At 34.3% G+C, this 18,821-nt stretch overlaps 1 protein-coding gene across 4 annotated transcripts in view; it reads right to left on the bottom strand.

Moving 5' to 3' along the window:
* The window catches only part of MINDY3 (MINDY lysine 48 deubiquitinase 3), a 92,344-nt gene that overhangs the window by 57,936 nt on the left and 15,587 nt on the right, over window positions 1–18,821 (bottom strand). For all 4 annotated transcript variants that reach the window (XM_061181561.1, XM_061181562.1, XM_061181563.1 and 1 more), the window contains 6 exons: window positions 17,843–17,903; window positions 15,988–16,161; window positions 12,688–12,739; window positions 11,686–11,800; window positions 8,941–9,014; window positions 7,952–8,031 (listed from right to left, as the gene is read on the bottom strand). In XM_061181561.1, coding sequence (XP_061037544.1) covers window positions 7,952–8,031; window positions 8,941–9,014; window positions 11,686–11,800; window positions 12,688–12,739; window positions 15,988–16,161; window positions 17,843–17,903 — 556 coding nt within the window. The remainder of the gene's footprint in view (window positions 1–7,951; window positions 8,032–8,940; window positions 9,015–11,685; window positions 11,801–12,687; window positions 12,740–15,987; window positions 16,162–17,842; window positions 17,904–18,821) is intronic.

Here is an 18,821-nt window from a genome sequence, read left to right as displayed (position 1 = left end):
GGACTGGACAAGCACAGATGCGAGGGATACAGGTCTTCAGGCACAGGGAGGGGCATGAACAAAGAAATGAAAGCAAGCAGCATGATTCTGTTCAAGCACAGGTTCATGATGGCTGAAAAATTAAGCTGGGGTGAGATTATGTAGGGTCCTTGAGTAAGTAAGGTAAAGAATCTATAGTTAAAAATATGGAAAAAAAAAAAGGACTTTAAGGATGTTAGAATACCTCAAATAAAAAACAATAAAATACAGAAAAAGGCTTGGTTGTCTCACTTACAGGTAAAGGTACATGCAATTTGAGCCATAAACTTTGTGAAATCTATTTTTGAAGTGAGGAGCTTTTTAAAACCCCCTTATTAGCTGTCTGTCGTATTCCTGAGAAGTCAGGTTGCTAGAGAGTTGGCATCTAGCCAGGGTTGCCAGATCTAGCAAATAAAAACACAAGATGTCCAGTTAAATATAAATTTCAGATACAAAATATAATTTTTCAGTATAAGTATATTCCAAATACTGAATGGGACATACTTACACTAAAAATGATTGTTTATTTGAAATTCAAATTTAAATGGGAGTCCTGCATTTTTGTCTGGCAACTTAGTTCCAGCTAACTTAATATATTTTTACAACTAATAGAATTTGGAGAAAAGGAGCACTTCTGATCTTTCCTCACATAAATTCTGATAAACCAAATACGTTTCAAATTTGTATAGCACCTGGCCACTAATTGCAATTCACATTAATTACTTAAAAATATGACAATTTTAGGGCTGCCCTGGTGGCGGAGTGGTTGAGAATCTGCCTGCCAATGCAGGGGACACGGGTTCGAGCCCTGGTCTGGGAAGATCCCACATGCCGCGGAGCAACTAGGCCCGTGAGCCACAATTACTGAGCCTGCGCATCTGGAGGCTATGCTCCGCAACAAGAGAGGCCGCGATAATGAGAGGCCCGCGCACCGCAATGAAGAGTGGCCCCCACTTGCCGCAACTAGAGAAAGCCCTCGCACAGAAATGAAGACCCAGCGCAGCCATAAATAAATAAATAAATAAATAAACAAACCCAAAGTTTAAAAAAAAAAAACACGAAAATTTCAAAATGATCTTAATCTTCAGAGTTTAGATTCTCGTACTGTCTATGTATCATGAGTCTATCAGCTTTCAATTAACTATGCCTGGAAGGACTGCCATAGTGATTTCTATCAAAGAAAAAAGAAACGAAGAATGTGGGTTTCTGATTTATAAGACCTGACTCTATTTCAATCCCATAAAATGAAGAAAACATTAAAATAAAAATAATCATCAAATAAACATACGAAAGCAATAAATGTACAATACATAAAAAAAAGAGAGGGTACGCAAATGCTGAGGGATTTGTTTAAGAAAGAAAGGAGGCCATGGGAAGACTGATCTATGGGAAAATAAAATCAAAGAAAACCTCAGCTCAAAATACAGCCAACAGTAAAAATGAAGATATCTGGCAGGTTAATAGGGGCCAGACCACGAAAGGATTTTAAGACCTTGCTAAGAAGTTTGGATTTTATTTTAAGTGCATGGGGAAGCCAGCTATTGAATGGTTTTAAGTGAGAGAATATCATGATCTGATTTAGGTGTTTAAAATACCAGGCTAGTTACTGTGAAGGACTGAGGCGTGGGCAAGAATGAATTCAGTGATTAGTTCTATTGCAGTTTTATTTGTACTCTATGGCAGAAGCAAAAGCTAGTTTTAACAACTGAGGTAGAATAATGTACATGAATTCAAGAACTATATGATCAACAATATATACTTTCATTTAAAGATATAAAAAACTATCTAGATGGGAAGACCTAATATTGTAAAGATGTCACTTCTCTAAAATAATATACAAATTTACTGTAACCTCAAGCAAAATGTTTAGAGATTTCTTAAAACTAGAAATTAAAAAGCTGGAAAAGCATTTAATTGGAATAGATAGTATGGAAAGGACCATGATAAATTTGAAAAAGTACAATATTAGGGAACGTGCTAATAAATATCAAAGTGTATTATATAACTATGTAATGGTGTAGTTTTGGCAGAAGAACTCACAAATAGATTAGTGGAATAGAAGACTCCAAAAAATGACTCATACCTATGGGAAAATCTGTTATTTGATAAAGCCGGTGTTTCGTATCTGTGGAGAATTGACTGGAATTAGGATATTAGGAAATTCTTTGGGAAAAAGTAAAAAGGTAGATCCTTACTTCATACCACTCATAAATAAATAATCAGATGGATTAATGAGCTAAACACTTAAAAAAAAATAACGTCTACAAAAGCATTTGAAGAAAATACTAGAGTATTAGTTTTAATCTTGGGTAGGAGAAACATAAAACAGATACAAGGAAAAAATTTAAAAACAAAAGCCATAACAGAAGAGATCAAATGATTTAATCTCATAAAAATGAAGAGCTTTGGTATATAAAAGATACCAGTGGCAAAGTTAAAGGAGACAGAAAAGGCTGAGAGAAAATATTTGCAACACAGATTTAACACACAAAGAACAAAGAATTTATAAAGCATCCCTAGAAATTGTAAATTAAAGAAAATAAATAACCTCTCCCCTGAAAATGCCAAAAGACAGAAAGAGACAATTCCCAGAAGAAGAAACACTGAAAGTTGAGAAACATATGAAAAGATGATCAAGTGCAGCCTCACTAGGAATCAGAGAAACGTGAATCAAAATAGGCTACCAGGTGTCAATAAACTATGGACAAAATATTAAAGAGGGAGAGCTCTGAGTGTTGGCCAGTATGCAGAAAAACAGGGAACTCTCCGACATGCTGGAAGCATAAGTTTATACTTCTCTAGTTGGTAAAGCAAATTTTAGAAGGTAATTTGGCATTATCTATCAAAGTTTAACAGGTGTTCCTTAAAAGGTTAAATAAACACAGAATTATCATATGACCCAGGATTTTCACTCCTGGGAAGATGCTAAAGAAAAATAAAAACATATTCTCACAAACATTTGTACATAAATGTTCCTAACCACATTACTCATCACAACCAAGTGGAAACAAGCCAAATGTCCCTCAACTGATGAACGAAAAAAGAAAATGTGGTATAAACCATAATGAAATATTGTTCAATAAAATGGGAGTGCTGGTACATGCTAAAACATGGATGAACCTTGAAAACATTATGCTAAGTGAAATAAGCTGGTACAGAAGACCAGATATTAAAGACATGAGTCTGTTACCAGAAATGTCCAGAACAGGCAAACCTACAGAGACACAGGAAGTAGATTAATGGCTGCTAAGGGTTTTGGGGAAGTGACTGCTAATGGGTTCAAGGCTTACTGCGGAGATGATACAAACGAACGTTCTAAAAGTGATGTGGTGATGGCTGTGCAACACTTAAGAACACACTAAAACCAGTGACTTGCACATTTTAAATGGGAGACGTGTAAGGTATGTGAATTACATCTCAATAATCCATTTAGTTAAAAAAAAAACAAAAAAAAAACCCAGAAGCCTAAATTTTTTTAACATACGTTCTGCTTTTAGGAATCTATCCTACAGGAATACTTGAATTTGAACAGAGAGATATATACAAAAATGTTCACTGCAGAATTGTTTGTAACAGCCAAAAATGGTAGTACCATCTAAAGGTTCATAAAAAATAAACTAGGGGCAAAAGACAAACTGGGGAAAAAATGTTTACTACATATATGACAGATCAAGCATTGATATCCTTTATAAATAAAGGTGAGAAAACTGCCCATTTATCTTTCATTGAAACTTCTTGGCCTTTCCCGGATAAACACGTAATGTCCATTTTCTTTCCCACCGCCAGATTGATGATTATTGCTAGGAAAAAGCCTAATTATAAGCTTTACTGGTTAGATCCACTCTAAATAATTCTATGTAACCTCATCTCAGCTCTTAATTCTGATTGCACATTTAAAAACTTCTTTCATAATCCATCTTTATATTCCTTCTTAAAGCAGTTGATTCAAACTCTTTCTCTCCTTTATATGCCTCTAACTTTCTCTGTCCACTCATTCTCAGCAACTTCAAACTCTCAAGAGTTCTCCCAATTCAAATCTTGCATATTTCAAAATGCCTTTTTCTTTTCTCAACACATTCTTTCTTCCCGTTTTAGAAGAACTGTGCATCTTTCCAAGGTCACTGTTACTCTTGACTCCATTTACTATCTCTTCTATTAAAAGCAGTTCCCTTCCTAACAATTTAGGTGACTTCCCTTCCCTTAAAACAATACCTGTGTATACCATCTCTTGGCCTTATTTTGACCAGGCAATGAACTCCTGTTTCCATCCTTCCACCAGCAAAGTTTCCTTGCTTACACTGCTAAAATATTGACTCCCTATGATATGGCTTCTATCTCAACTGCTCTTTTAAAGAAAGGAAAGAGCTAAATTGCTCTTTTAATTGCTAAATTCATAGCCTACTCCTAGCCCTCATTCACCTTGATTGAGAGATACAGCACAGCTCATTCACTAACTCTGTATCATGGACAAAAATCTTTGGATTAAATTCTCAATCTCAGCTTCTCTCTATAAATGAGGCAAATAACTACCTCTCAGGGCTACTGTGAAACTTAATAAAATAAACTTCGTCCACATAATCCTACATATTTATTTTCACACTGAAGACTCTGTTAAGTATAGTTTAAGAGGCTGTATATCATGATGATTAAGTATGCTGGTTGCAGGGAACCAGACTACTGTGGTTGAAATCCCAGCTCTGCTGTTTACTAAACTGTATGGATGAAGCAAGATACTTAATTTGGTGCCTTACTTTCCTTTATTCTATGACCTTCATAGAGTAGTTATAAGAACGAAGTGAGAAAATGGAAAAAAAAAAAAAAAAAGACAGTCATTAAATACTAAGAACAGAGCTTGGCATTGTTAAAATACTGTTTGTCACTGCTGCATAATGGGCATTCTTAACAATCGTCAACAGTTGTAACTGCTCTTGAAAGAAAATGAAATACTTGAGGAAAAGGATTGTTTTCTGTCACCAAAACATACACAGTGACTTAAAGCTGACTTCCCATGATGTTTCTTTCACGTGTTCATTTATTCATAAACTTTATTTGAAAACCTATTGGTTATTTGTACCTTACCCTCATCTGTCTAGTTCATAGCTGAATTCTACAAATTCTACTTTCCTGCAGGCTCTTTCACAGAGGAAGAGTAGTCCAGGAGGAGAATGTGCTATGGGGGACTCAGCGCAGGCCTTGGCTGTGGTCAAAAGCTGTGTACGCCTGCCGCTGGACACTGGGCAAATTACTAAATTATCTGAGCCTCAGTTTTCTTACCTGTATATATTGAGGTTGAGAAGATACATATCCAAAACATACTGCTTAGCACAAAGTACCCAAACCCTAGTGGCTCTGTTTCTCTTCCTTTGCCATGCCTATTTCATCTCGTTACCTCCCAGCTGCCTTGACTATGTGCTATAGCTTTCATCCCATCCCATTCCAATGCATTCTACAAGCTGACAGATTAGTGTTCTTATCTTGTGTCTTACGTTATTGCTCTGTTTAAATGCCTTCAATGACTCTCTTCCTAACGTTTGCCAGCTAATGTTTAAACTTCTTCCAATCAAGATCCTCTGGGTTCTTACCCAGCCCTACGTTTATGATATTCCCTCCCACTGTCTCCTTCACAGACGCCAATGCTCTTGTCTCCTCAAAACTGGCTGCATATTAAAACCATCTAGGGGTAATTTTAAAATGATCCATGTCCAGACCCCATTACCTAGGAATTCTAATTTGTTTATTTACTCTCAGCTGGGGCCTGAGCACTGACTTACTCTTAGGCACCCTAAGTGATAACGCATAGTCGGGATTAAGATACACTGCTCTAATCAGACTCATCTGTCTCCCTGTCCCTGTAGACACAACCTATATTTTTCCCTCTCTCTCATTCCACGTGGCCCCATTAAAAGGGTAACTCGTACTTTATGGCTCTCCACCTATCCCAAAGGTTTTCTCCTTCTCCTGAATTCTGTAACACTTTATTTCAACATGCTTCATTTTACCTCCCATTACAGTCATTTGTGTGCATGTTCTTGTTTTCCTCTTTTGAGGGAAAGCCAAGTTCTTCCCATGGGCCAGTTGAGGCATTTTAGAAATTTAATCTTAGTCTTTACAATCTAACAACCCTTTGAGGAAGATATTACCTCCCTACTAGCCAAGAGGAGTAAAGCAGCTTGCCTAAAGATTTATAAAACTAGTAACTCTTTAATTATAATTTTTCTTTGTATATTACATATATCACAACCTCCTCCCATGTTGTCAGAAAAATATCCAATAAATGCTGAATGAATGTATGGATTTTTATTTTAAGTTTGGTGACTGAAAACAGATTCAACCTTAAGTCAACATTCCTAACGATTAAGGGAAAATGCAAGAAATATACCCTGCCTATTTTCTTTTCCAAGATAATTATTTCAAAGTCATTGCTTAGTTTTGATATTTAAACTATACTTTAAAAAAAATCCACAGCAAGACAACAGCTTTGAAAGCTAATATTTCAAGAAACAGAAAAGGATGAATTAGTACACATCAAGAAGCTAAACTGGAATAATTGACCAATATCCTGTAAAGGAAGTACACAGCATGAAGAAGAGCCTATGGCAGACTTGAGAGACTGACATGCCTTTAACCAGCAGGATTAAATACTTTCAGCTATCAATCAGAATGAGGGCTCAAGAATAGGATGGGCTCAATTACCCAAAAAAAACAAACAAACAAAAAAATAGAGCAAGATAACCTGGCTACTTTTTTTGTCAGTGAATTTTACTGCTTAAATTTTGACCTTTACCAGAAACCACCTAAATTAGGTTCTCATTCTAACCTCATCACTCAGATGATTTTGCATATATTATCTAACGTAGGAAGGAAGGGTAGCTCTTAAATTTCTTAAACAGTAAAATGAAGGGTTGGATTGCGTTAAGGTGCTTTTTAATTTTGAAATTCATTAATTTTTACTGATTTTTTTCCCTTAATATTGTATTCTTTCATGTTTCTGTTAATTAACTTTGTGTCTTTCTAAAATTTGAGAGAACTTCAAATTTAAGATCAAGATTCACTCATTTAAATGGGAGCAAAAAGCAGTAACTATTATTTTCTCAATCATAATCTTTGCTTCTGTCATTTGGTGACAGTTTTATCTAATTATAGAAGAAAAAATAAATTTCCCTGTGAACCATAGGAGCCATGATGCTTTCTGTTCTGTACCACATACTTCAAGAGGAGGTACACAGCAGTTATTCAGTAGAAATGAAAGCAGGCTGACTGAGTAAGAACAAACCAAAGGGAATCTCTTCGGGGCTGTGTGTCAGCCCTGCCTACTGGATGGCCTGGCCAAAGGGGTTTCATGCCAACATCCCTGGCAACAACATGAAGCTACAGGCAAGAAATGACAAAGGCCAGAAATGGAGGCGATGGTGGTTTAAAATGCTCGGATAACCTTAAATGTGCCCCACATTTTAAAGGAAATTACGAACATTAAAAGTAATACAGGAAAAAAACCACTAGCCTCTTAAAGCAAATATTTCAAATCACAATACTTGTAATTCTCAATTTCAAGCAAAATGCAATAGTGTTCCAGACTCACAGATACCACTGGATAAATATGTACTAACTTTACGTATATTAAGAGGACTATTTATTACTTTTTCTAAAGAAGTTAGTCCTACAATCCTAGTTTTATACTAGAGAAAACTAAAGGCTTGAGAAGTAACTTGACTCAAGTCATACACTTGGGATTTGAACCCAAGTTTGTCTGCCTCCAAAGTCTACGCTCTTCATGTTACAGCACCTTGAAAACTGTAAGGGATTCTCCTATAACAAAGCATTTATCTTAACCTCTAAGTAACGCAGAGCCACTAAACAGATTAATTAACCATCAACTGTATTCTAGTGAAATATTAATCATAAACAAGATAAACACAATGAAGAACATACTTACTCATTCCTGAGCATTCTCTATCACCGTCCCATACGTTAGAAACTGCGTGTCCCGTTAGAAGGAGGTTAATTAAACTTTGGCTGTTAATAAAAATTAAAAAGTAATTAAAATACGAATACACTAATTTTCAAAACAAATGATTCCTAAGGTAAGGCATAAAATAATGACTTTTTACATTCAATTATATTGTTTAGAAAACCAAGTTAGAGAGAAACCTTATAGTTCTCATTTTATGTACTTTGCTGAACAACCACCTTGCTAAATGTGTCACTTGCTGTATCACCGCAATGGTATCTATTGTTCTAACATGTGCATATAAACTTAACAACTTTATCCAAGACATCGTATTTAAATGGATGAAAAAAAATGATACTTAGACTAACACTTTACTTAATATTTATAATCGTCTTAAAAAATACATATGTAATTGTAAAATTTGTGTTTGATGGAAGATATGTGAATTTTAACCTCTGAGGCAGAAAGATCTAAAGAAAAGGACTTATGTTTTAGAGTGAGTTAACAATCGATCACTGTGTTATTAATTTTACTAGAAATAGCTATAAAGAGCTTGAGAGGGAGGGTATTCTCAGAGAAAAATAAATAAAAATTTTTTTTCACCCAAGCAGGAAAGCATTTACAAATAAGGGTATACTTATTTCTAAGTCGAAATGAGTAAATTTCATCTATTAGAAAATTTCATGAACATTCTGCTTCATGAATATCAAGCAGAATTTGTTAAAATATCCCCAGTGTCATCTTAAAACAAAATATTTCCTATAATAAATCCAATGCACACATAAATCTAAAGTGGAAATTAACACTTCATACCTAAAGCAAACACTGCATAAAGCATAAGACTGCTCAAGTTCACAGACTTTATGCTGTTAGCACTGACAGACAAAATTATTTGACCCAGTAGTGTTTTATCTTAGGTCAAGTCCCTAAAAACAAAAGTCCCTATGAGGAAATAATAGATTTTAGTTAATTACCTGCCATGTCCATACACAGGATCTATCAAAGGTTCACTTGAATCTTCAATTTCATTTTTTATGTTTTCAATGCCCTAAAGAAACCAAGAATTCATTGGCTTATTTTAAAAACTAAAAATGAAAATTATGGCAGTTTAAAAACTGATCAATTTATACTATAAATTAATAAAACACAATTACTTAATTAACTTTTCTCCCAAAGAATTACCCAGATCTGAAATGGGGGGTGCATTTGAGATGATAATGGTGAGTAGTAGTCAGTCAAGAATCTTTTATTTTCTTCCATGGGCTCTACATAAGAACACAGGTAACAGATCCAATGTTGGTATGTGGGTTAAAGGGGTAGAGAGAGAAAAAGAATGTTTAAGCTTCAAGAGGAGGGAGGAGAGAATTATTGTATCCGAAAGTTAATACTCACTTAACTTCAGGTGAAACTGTATTCAAACCTAATATTCCTGCTAAGGTGTCTGATGTATTTTCTTAGATCATTAAAAAAACTCATTGGTACTAAATTGGTACTCATTGGTACTAAATTCCTGCTAAGGTGTCTGATGTATTTTCTTAGATCATTAAAAAAACTCATTGGTACTAAATACATACACACATGAATGCTGATAAAGACATGAATTTAAATACACAAAAGGTATATCTGGTACATAAGAAAATGGAAGGTTTGCTTCTGATTGTGTGTTCTTACATATTGGTAATTCAAACGTGCACTGACAAAATAAAATGTAGACTGGGGGCAGGAAGATTCCTATTTTCCTGAAAGCCAATTTTCAGATATTTTTAATGCCCCAAAAGAGCATCCAAATCCCTGAAGTCTAGATACTGGATAAGTACAAGAAGAACTAGGCATTTTAACTCCATCAATTCCAAAATGACAAAGATAAACTGTCATTCATTGTGCTATTCACCTAACTTTAACCATTGGTTCTATCTGATAACAGGCCATTTCTAAGAATTAAAGAGATGATAATCAATAATCAAAATAGTAATGATTGTGTACATATTATAGAAGGATACAAACAAGTGTGAGATCTTGCACTGGCCTTCTTTGTAAACAACTATACAAAACAGACTATGATACAGCCATGATGAATAATATGAACAAATGACATAATCACTGAGGAGAGAGGGCTCATCATTTTAAAGACCAGCTCAAGGAAGAACAACTAGACATGATGGTTTTATTGGCTGTAAAGGACAAGAGACAGAGGAGGTATCAAAATTTTTGAGCATAAAAAACTGGGAGAATACTGAACGGTCACGACGAACTCATAAGAAACCAGTCATCTTAGATACCTCCATCACTGCCATTCCCCACTGCTAACGAACTACCAAGTACTTTAAGTTCTTTCTCTTAAATATTCTCCTAAATGTGTTAAGATTTCTAAGTTTAAAACATGCTTCTAAACATGCTCCTTTTCTTTTCCATGGTCACTGCTCTGGCTTAGGTTCACCTATTTCAGTAACTACTTTTCCATTTTTTCCTGACTCTAGTCTTGTACCCCACACACCAACCCCCTCCAGTACAACTCTGATGCCAATTTAAAGAATCTTTTATCAACAAAAAGATCTCGTTACCCCATTGTTCACAATTTTTCTTTTGTTCTAAGTTTGGCCACATGAAAGGAAATCTTAAGTATTTCTGCACAGTATACAAGGATCTTCATATTTCTGAGTCTTTTCTACGTAAATGCCCAGTCTCGTCTTCCACAATTGCCTTTCTGGTATATTATGCTACACTAATACTGAACTACTTAGAGTTTCCCAAATGTGTGTTATATCCCCAATTATAAAGGCATAATCGTATGTCTTTATACTTGCAGTTCCCACAGCTTGGAATATCTTCCCAGAAGATATATTCCGTCCAGAAAACTTCTCCTCATCCATCAAATGATCCCTACAATATAAGGTCTGCCCTTGACTTCACCAAATGAACTTTGGCATTCCTTCTCCTATTTCCCACCATGCTTTGTGCATGCAACAAACAAATAAACACCAAAACACACTGCCATGATGGAAGTAACTATTAATGTGTCCACTTTTTTTTGTTTGTTTACAACACTGAAGAGGAATGATTTAAAAAAACTGTATCCCATACTATAAGTTTAGTTACTAGCACAGAGTCAATGCCCAGTAAACATTTGTCAAATGAATGAAGTCTGATTTCAGATACGGCAAATCTAGCAGGATAACTGAGACTTAACAGGCTGCTAGGGATGTGAGGTTGGCACTTGGGGAAAAGGGCAGGACTGGAAGTGTACATGTTGGAATTAACCATATAAAGGTAAGCTGAGAGAATAAAAGAGGTAAACAACAGGAAAAGATGGAAATGAAGCTATAAGCAAAAATGTAATTACGAGGCATTACAGAAAGAGAACTAGTGATGTATCAGGTAAGTTAAGAAGGGAGTGGGGTTTAGAAAGAGCTTCCAGAAGGGGTTAAGGGGTCAAGTGCCAGACACTGCTAATATCAAAGAAAATAAAATTCCAAAGAACTGACTGTTCTTCATAATTAGAACATTACTGATAATCTCTGCAGTCCAGAAGATCATGGGTGAAAGCTGGAAAGTGGTTAAGGAACAGATGAGTGAAGAAAGAGAAGTCAATTCTTCACTGTCAGCATAAGAGATTTTAACTCTGAGATTTAGAAACAACATGAAGAATAAAATTTCTCTTCACCTCAGGAAAAATACTAAACTCAAACTAATAAAAAACAGAAGTATCTTCTTGAACAAACCTTTGTCAGTAACACAGAATACAGAAAAAGCAATACTCCAAATTTGTTTCCCCACACTGAATACTGGTCGAAGACAGCATCTTTTAATTCTGATAAACTTCTGAATGATCTTTTTCTGGGGAGGGGGAAAAGAATTAAGTATTAACACCATGATGAGACTGACTACATACATAAATAGGAAAAATTTTTAATTGTCTTCTACATTAAAATGCATACATACAAACAGGAGATTTTTGTAAGTTTATCAAATTTTAAAATACAAATTTAGCCATTAAAGGCAAAAGCTACCGCTTGCTGACAACTGTCCCTATCTATAATAGATACCATTAAAATAGAATGCCTACGTAGTAGAGACCTCTTCATCTCTTAGGTGAACTATCTGGCATCAACAACTTCTTCAATGATCATACAGTTATTTAAGGAATGAGGTGGCCCTCTTCTAGGATATGGTTAAGAACAAAGAAAACTTGACTTTTTAAAGCCTGAAAGTTATTTAACAAATATCTGAACACCAAAGATAAGGTGTACATTTGTGGCTTCTTTTAACATAATGTTACATTTCAAATCAAATGCCACCTGTAATTCTATCGATATAGCTATCCTTACCTTTTATTTTATAACAAAAAATTTAAATACTCTGATGAAAATATGGCACTTTTAATGAAAATTATAGAAAGCATATTTTGGCAAACAATAAATAATAATGCAAATATTTATCACACTAGAAATCTTTATATTCACTCAGACAGAAACATTAAGCTAAAATGATTTTTTCATTATAATGATGAAAAAGCTTTTAATGTTATGAAAGGGTATATTTCCATAGTTAATTTGGGAATCAGAATATTTTAAGTACACATTTACAAATTATTCTTTTTTTGAAATCTGAAAACAAATTAATCCTCAAGCATACAAATCTAACTACCTTTCCACAGTATGAACAGACTTAAAATGGCAATGTGTCCACAAGGTAAGTATTTTAAATGTTCCAACGTTACTTACTGCATTAATGCATGAAATCGCTCAAAGCCAAGCTCTTCGACAGCCAAGGCAGCTATACATAAAAGACACTTTTCAGCACTACACATGGCAAATAAATGACACAAGATACACACAGCAGGCTGTAAATACTTTCAAGCAGTTAAAAGTTTCCCTCTTTCCTTACTCCCTTAAAATTCTCAGTTTATTTTCAACTTTACTGTAACATAAATTTATATTTCAACATCTTAGTTACCATGATTATAACTAAAATGGATTTAATACTGAGAATGGAGAAGGGTGATTAATTAATAAACATTTCTTTTTTAATTCAGTTGTGCTGAAATCGTTAAAATATGAGAAATTATTGACAATCACAGTGCTTCACACATAGTTGTAATGTGTCCTGCACTTTAAATAATCTTTCAATTCATAGCGCCGAGTAAAATCCTCATAGCTAACCTTCCTCCTACATAATATAAAATCTTTAGGCTTGATGCTTAATTATTAAACCGATATATATAAAAAGGCAGAGCACTTTGAAAGTACACAGGTTCAACGACAGCTTTAAGTTTGTTTCCGCGTTTATTTGTATAACTGTTGGGAAGTTTTCAGTAACTTATTTCGATGACGTTTATTAATACAGTACAATTATAAATGTTTAAGAAATCAAAGGTAAAGCTTACTGAACACTTTTCTAAGTGCCAGGCCCCTTTCTAAATGCTCTACGGGCCTTAACCTCATTTAATCCTCAAACAACACTATTACCCCATTTTACAGAGGAGGAACCTGAAGCCCAGAGAAGAATCCTCCCAAAAGCACAAAGCAACAAACAGCAGAGCTGAGACCCGAACCCAGATAGTCGCGGCTCCCCAAGGATGAAGTCTTTAAAGATATCCTACATGGATCAAAATGCCTACTCTCATTTATCACAATGAACAATTTCATATATATTTTATAAAGTAAATCTTAGTACTTTCAAATATTAATTCTCACTAGAGAACTGAATTGATTCGTTATGAAATCAAAATTAAAATTTTGATTTACAATGTAAAATGTCACATTATTCTAGCCTTCCAAAGTCCAGTTTTAATTTTCAAACGTTTCAAATTACTTTTTTAAATCTTTAAAAGTCCAAAAGGATTAATTTAAATAATCTTTTGATTTGTGTGTGGGAAACAAACTGAAATTGAACCTGAATATTCACTACTGCAAACAAGTGTGCATTACCAAAAGCCAAAACTACACACCACACAAGCCAATGAAATTAACGTTTGTACAGAATGTAATACTGACAAGGAGGAAAACAGTTCATGTTTAAAATTCCAGGACAAAATAAAAATTCTACCTAATCTTTTCCAAACTGTAATTGTTCTGCAGTGCCTGATTATCTAAATCATTTTACTGGGTATATACTATGAAAGTTGACATCAAGATAGTAATTTAGAGAAAAGAGGCAAGCAAAATAAAAAGCTTAGCAGGCAGGATGGTGGAAAAATATAACACGAAAAAAAGAACATAGCTGGGAATAAAGGAAGGAACAGGTAAAACAGATTGTTATATGGAATAAAAACTTTAATATAAGTTCATTTCATTGTCAACATCTAAGGTGAATTTTCAAATTTTCAGTTACCAAAACTTTTCAAATTTATACATTAAAAACGAATATAAAATATAGTTTCATTTCATGTCCATTTTTAAAATGAGACAAAGTAAATTGGAAAATTACTAAACTATGTTTTTTGGAGGGGAATTCAATATAATATGCCCACCTAAATTAATTACGGAAGTGCCGAAGTTAATGAATCATGAGGCCATTTAACCTAAAGCGATTTAACCTAACAACACAGAAATGTACAGCACATCCCAGGGAGCACACAGTATACTGAGATACTAATGAGAAATGTTACAAGAAAAGATCTCATTATTTTCTTACATATGAATACGTAGACCAGTTTTAAGCGCATATTCTTTAAAACAACTTCTAACTAGTTCAACTATTCCTATGAAAATTTTAGTATCTTAAACAACACTATTAACCATGCTTACATGCAACCCAGTAAAACCTGGAAAGTGTTTTAAAACCAGTGCCAATGACACATTTTTTGACTATCAACCTTGTGAATACTTTCCACTTGTTTTCTTCAACTGTCATTATCAACTCTAAAAATATATTAAATTCTCTTTGAAAGGCCTGAAAAGGAAATGCCATTCAACTGTTTAAATTTTAAAAATTATTCCTTGCAAATGCACTATTAGTAGAATCTGCCACTGTAACTGCAAAGGTGAGAGAGAGAAGGCGCTGACATCACAGAGATGGTTCAGCTCAAGGAGGCAATATGCCTCACAGACAATCCCACCGGGAAAGCCAGGCGTGCGTCTCAAGCAACTGAAATCTACTTTCTAGAAACTGGGTGTCTAGTTTCTCTAAAAACAAGTTCCGCAGAGATGATAGTTAATGGATTGCACCACAGGTAGATTAAGTCACTTACTCAATATAAGCACCCGGAACTACCAATTATCAAAAGCAACCTACTGGCAAGTTAATTCCTGCAAAGAAAACCAGAAAAGCAACTCTTTTTATCTAGTTTCTGTACCATCAGAAGTCTCCATTTTACTAGCTCATTCTGGCAGTTTTTAGGTCAACTATGTAAGAATTTTCAAATACTAAAGACCATAGAGTTCTTGTGAATGAGAACAGCTGTTATTTAATTTATCTTAAAGAGAAATCTTCAAAGTATGAAAAACTTAAATGAATGCAAAATTAAAACTCATAATTAAAAGTATCTTAAAATAATTCATCCATAGTAACCATGTCCAAAAAGTTCAGGAGGAAAAGAAACAACATGCAGTGAAGAAAAATGTCCCCTTCTTTACTTTAGGAAACAACTAAAGATATTTAAGACATTTTCTAATGTTAAAAAAAAACAAAACTCCTTTTTCCCCAATACCACAGAAAACATTAAGGTATCTGAAATGAAAGAATATAGAAACATGTTATTTAAGCTTTCTAAATGAGAGTTCCAAAGCTCAAAAGAGATTGTCATCAAGCAGAAGTTAGCTAGAACTGTTACCTAAGTTTATTTTTAGAGATGCATTTCCTGTTTTTTTGAAAATGAAAGAAAAAATAAACAATGTAATATCCTCTAGTTAATTAAAATAATCAAAAGGGAAATGAAAAATACTAACAAAGCTCATGAATTAAGCTTAGGCTGAAAACGAGACCTTATAAAATGTTTAAAGCTTTTTTCCTTTAAAATTTTCAATAGTTTTATTTAAACAAACATACAAGAAATTACTTCAGGAAATCAAAGTGTATCTTACAAGAATGGTCCACTTGGCAGCTGGACTGTGCAGGACTCCCAGGAAGACTAGCAGCCTCCTCCGCTGTCTTTCCTCTTAGCCATGAAGCCAAGCAGTATGGTCCAGAGTCGCTACAACAAGCACTTTCTAAAATAGCACATAAGGTGTGACAAAGGAGTTCCTTCCGCTCTCCCTCTAAAAATAACCACAGGGTAAGTGATAATGGTTGTCTGTAGGGAAGAAAATCCTGTCATAAATAACAATATTAAGAATGCATTAATTTAATGATGAAAATCAAGCATTTTTAGTGGGGGAAAAATCCGTAAACCACTGATCTTAAACTACAGTTCAGAAAACCAATGTGCTTGAGGGTTAAAATGTCACCTGTTAAATATTTCCATTCATGAGAAAAAGAATCCTGGAAAATGCAGAATTAAACATCAGAAGAAAGAATATGCTACGTGGAATAACCTGATACTGATCGCCCCTTTCTTAGGCTGCAAACGGAGCCTTTCAGCCACGAGGATTCCTCTATTGTAGAACCAGGCCAGCGTATGGGCCTGCTGAGACCTCTGATTTTCCCCATTTCTGAATTAGTCTAACGTCTTTAATCTCCCAGTCCCACAGGGGTAAGGATAATAAGATAACACACCATCAGCACATACAATACCACCATCCATTACATTAGCAGAGGCCACAGCAGTTATGCTGCATGATACAGAAACCACCGATACTGGATTGCAGTGATTTGAGCATTAGACATTTATAGAAAATAGCACAAATGCGCAATTTCTTCCTGAACCTTAGCCACCCTCCCCCTTTCAAGCAGTATTAATCTCCAGAAGTAGTACCATTTTCTGAAACTTTCAAACAAAGGGGATAAGATGTATACACATCCTATGTAAAATTTTATGCCGAACAAGCTTTCTCTCTCTCCTAATTAAAAGTTCTTTAAAGGCAGGAACTGTGCCATTCACCCTCTAGCCACCACAGTGTTTACGACATTTACGACAATCCTACATAAATTTTTTTATCCATATGAATATATTTCTGTGCAAGGAATATTATAAATTTTATTAATAAAATGCCCATGTTAATAATAGTATTTTTTGAATAGTTTCTTCTCTCCTCAAATTTATTTTGCATTTTGGCTATTAATTAATTAAAAATACATGACAGTGACACTTTTAACTCAAGTTCACAACCACTAGTAGAGTCTACATGCATGGTTTGGAATGGAAGCTGTTTTGCCCTTATATACAAAACCGCAATTATAATATATCCTACCTTCTTTCAGCAGTTACTGTGAGTTCACATAAAACTGTGCAAATGAAGGAAATATCTTTGTAAACTGTCAAGCAGGATGCAAATGTTTGTTATTATCAGGTAGCACATACAGTTCTCTGACTTAATCATATTGCAGAAGCCATGAAAGCTTCATTTGTGATTTAACTCAGAATTACTTGAGGTATTATCTGAATTGTGTAAGGCGTTATACTAAAAGATGCAGGAATACAAAGGTAATTCTGACTTTTTGCTCAAAGCTAAATAAGACAAAACAAACATAAATGACTATCCTTATAGTATGCTATCATTTAACAGTTCAGGGAAATGCCCCAAAGGATTTTTCCCTTAGTGTAATATCCTGTCTTATACCTCTTAGGAAAGACAAATTTGGAAATATACATTTTAAAATTTGGAGTCATCCATGAAACTTTCTGAAACATTTAAAAAGTAAATCTCAGGAAAAAGTAACCCATTGATAGTTTACTTTTTAAGACAGATAATTTCAACTAAATTACTGCCAATGAATACTGCATGGATCATCTATAAAATAAAAGACGGAGTAAAAGTTGATAAAAGACAGCTATCATACCTTGGCAATCCCTCCAAGAAGACTTCTCAGAAGAAAACAGGAGCTTCTTCAAAAGAAATGCCTTTATACAATTAAAGCAATAATTATTAGAATGCATTATAAACATACCTTATATCATTCTTTTATTTTAAAATGGAAAAAAAAACTAATTTGCACCTCCTTTCTGATCTTTTGAATAGTGCTATAAAAATTTCAAATGGCTTCCCTTCACGTTCAACAGTAACTGAGCATAATTACTTACTCAGAATATACTACTATAAGTTTATTCTAGATCCATACAATTCTTCCTCCTTTATAATACATATTTTCTGTCAAAGAGAAAAACTGACTCAAAATAATAACCACACAACTAGAAAATTAAAGAAATTTACTGCTCCATTCACAGAGTGAAGGCCCTTTAGACCAGGAAAAATCTATATTTCTCTTTGATTCCTTAGGGGAAAAGAAATCTAAATACAAAAGTGGTTCTGCTCTACTAGCTCTGATTTATGACACAAGATGACCACGGTGTGGGTCATCACTTTATTATAAGGAGCTCCTAACTTGCTGGTTTAACTCATAAAGCTTTAAGATTCCAAAGAAAAAACAAACTCATTTCTAACATTTCCTTAAGTGAGCCAACTATGTTACCTTGGTGATTTGACAGATAACAGTTCAGTGTGTAACAGTGTTTCCTTCTCAAAGTGTAGCTCAAGGGCTATTTGCATCCTAGTCACCTGACTTGTTTATTTAAAAGGCAGATTCTGACACTCCACCTATTTTATCTCTAGGGGGCAGATTCAAGAAAAAAGAGGTTACTATGGTGATTCTTATTCACAGGTGTTTGAAAACAGTAGTATTCAGATAAGAGGACTGCTTATAGTCAGACAGACCTAGATTTGAATCCTGGTTTCGTTACTTTACTAATTTAAAATAATAATAGCACAAACTTTAAAAGGTTGTAGTGAGGATTATATGAGATAAACTATTAATACACTTA

This window comes from Eubalaena glacialis, chromosome 2 (assembly GCF_028564815.1).
Source record: "Eubalaena glacialis isolate mEubGla1 chromosome 2, mEubGla1.1.hap2.+ XY, whole genome shotgun sequence".
Classification (NCBI taxonomy): domain Eukaryota; kingdom Metazoa; phylum Chordata; class Mammalia; order Artiodactyla; family Balaenidae; genus Eubalaena; species Eubalaena glacialis.
Note: the sequence above shows the minus strand (reverse complement) of the source record. Positions and strands in the feature narration are given on the sequence as shown.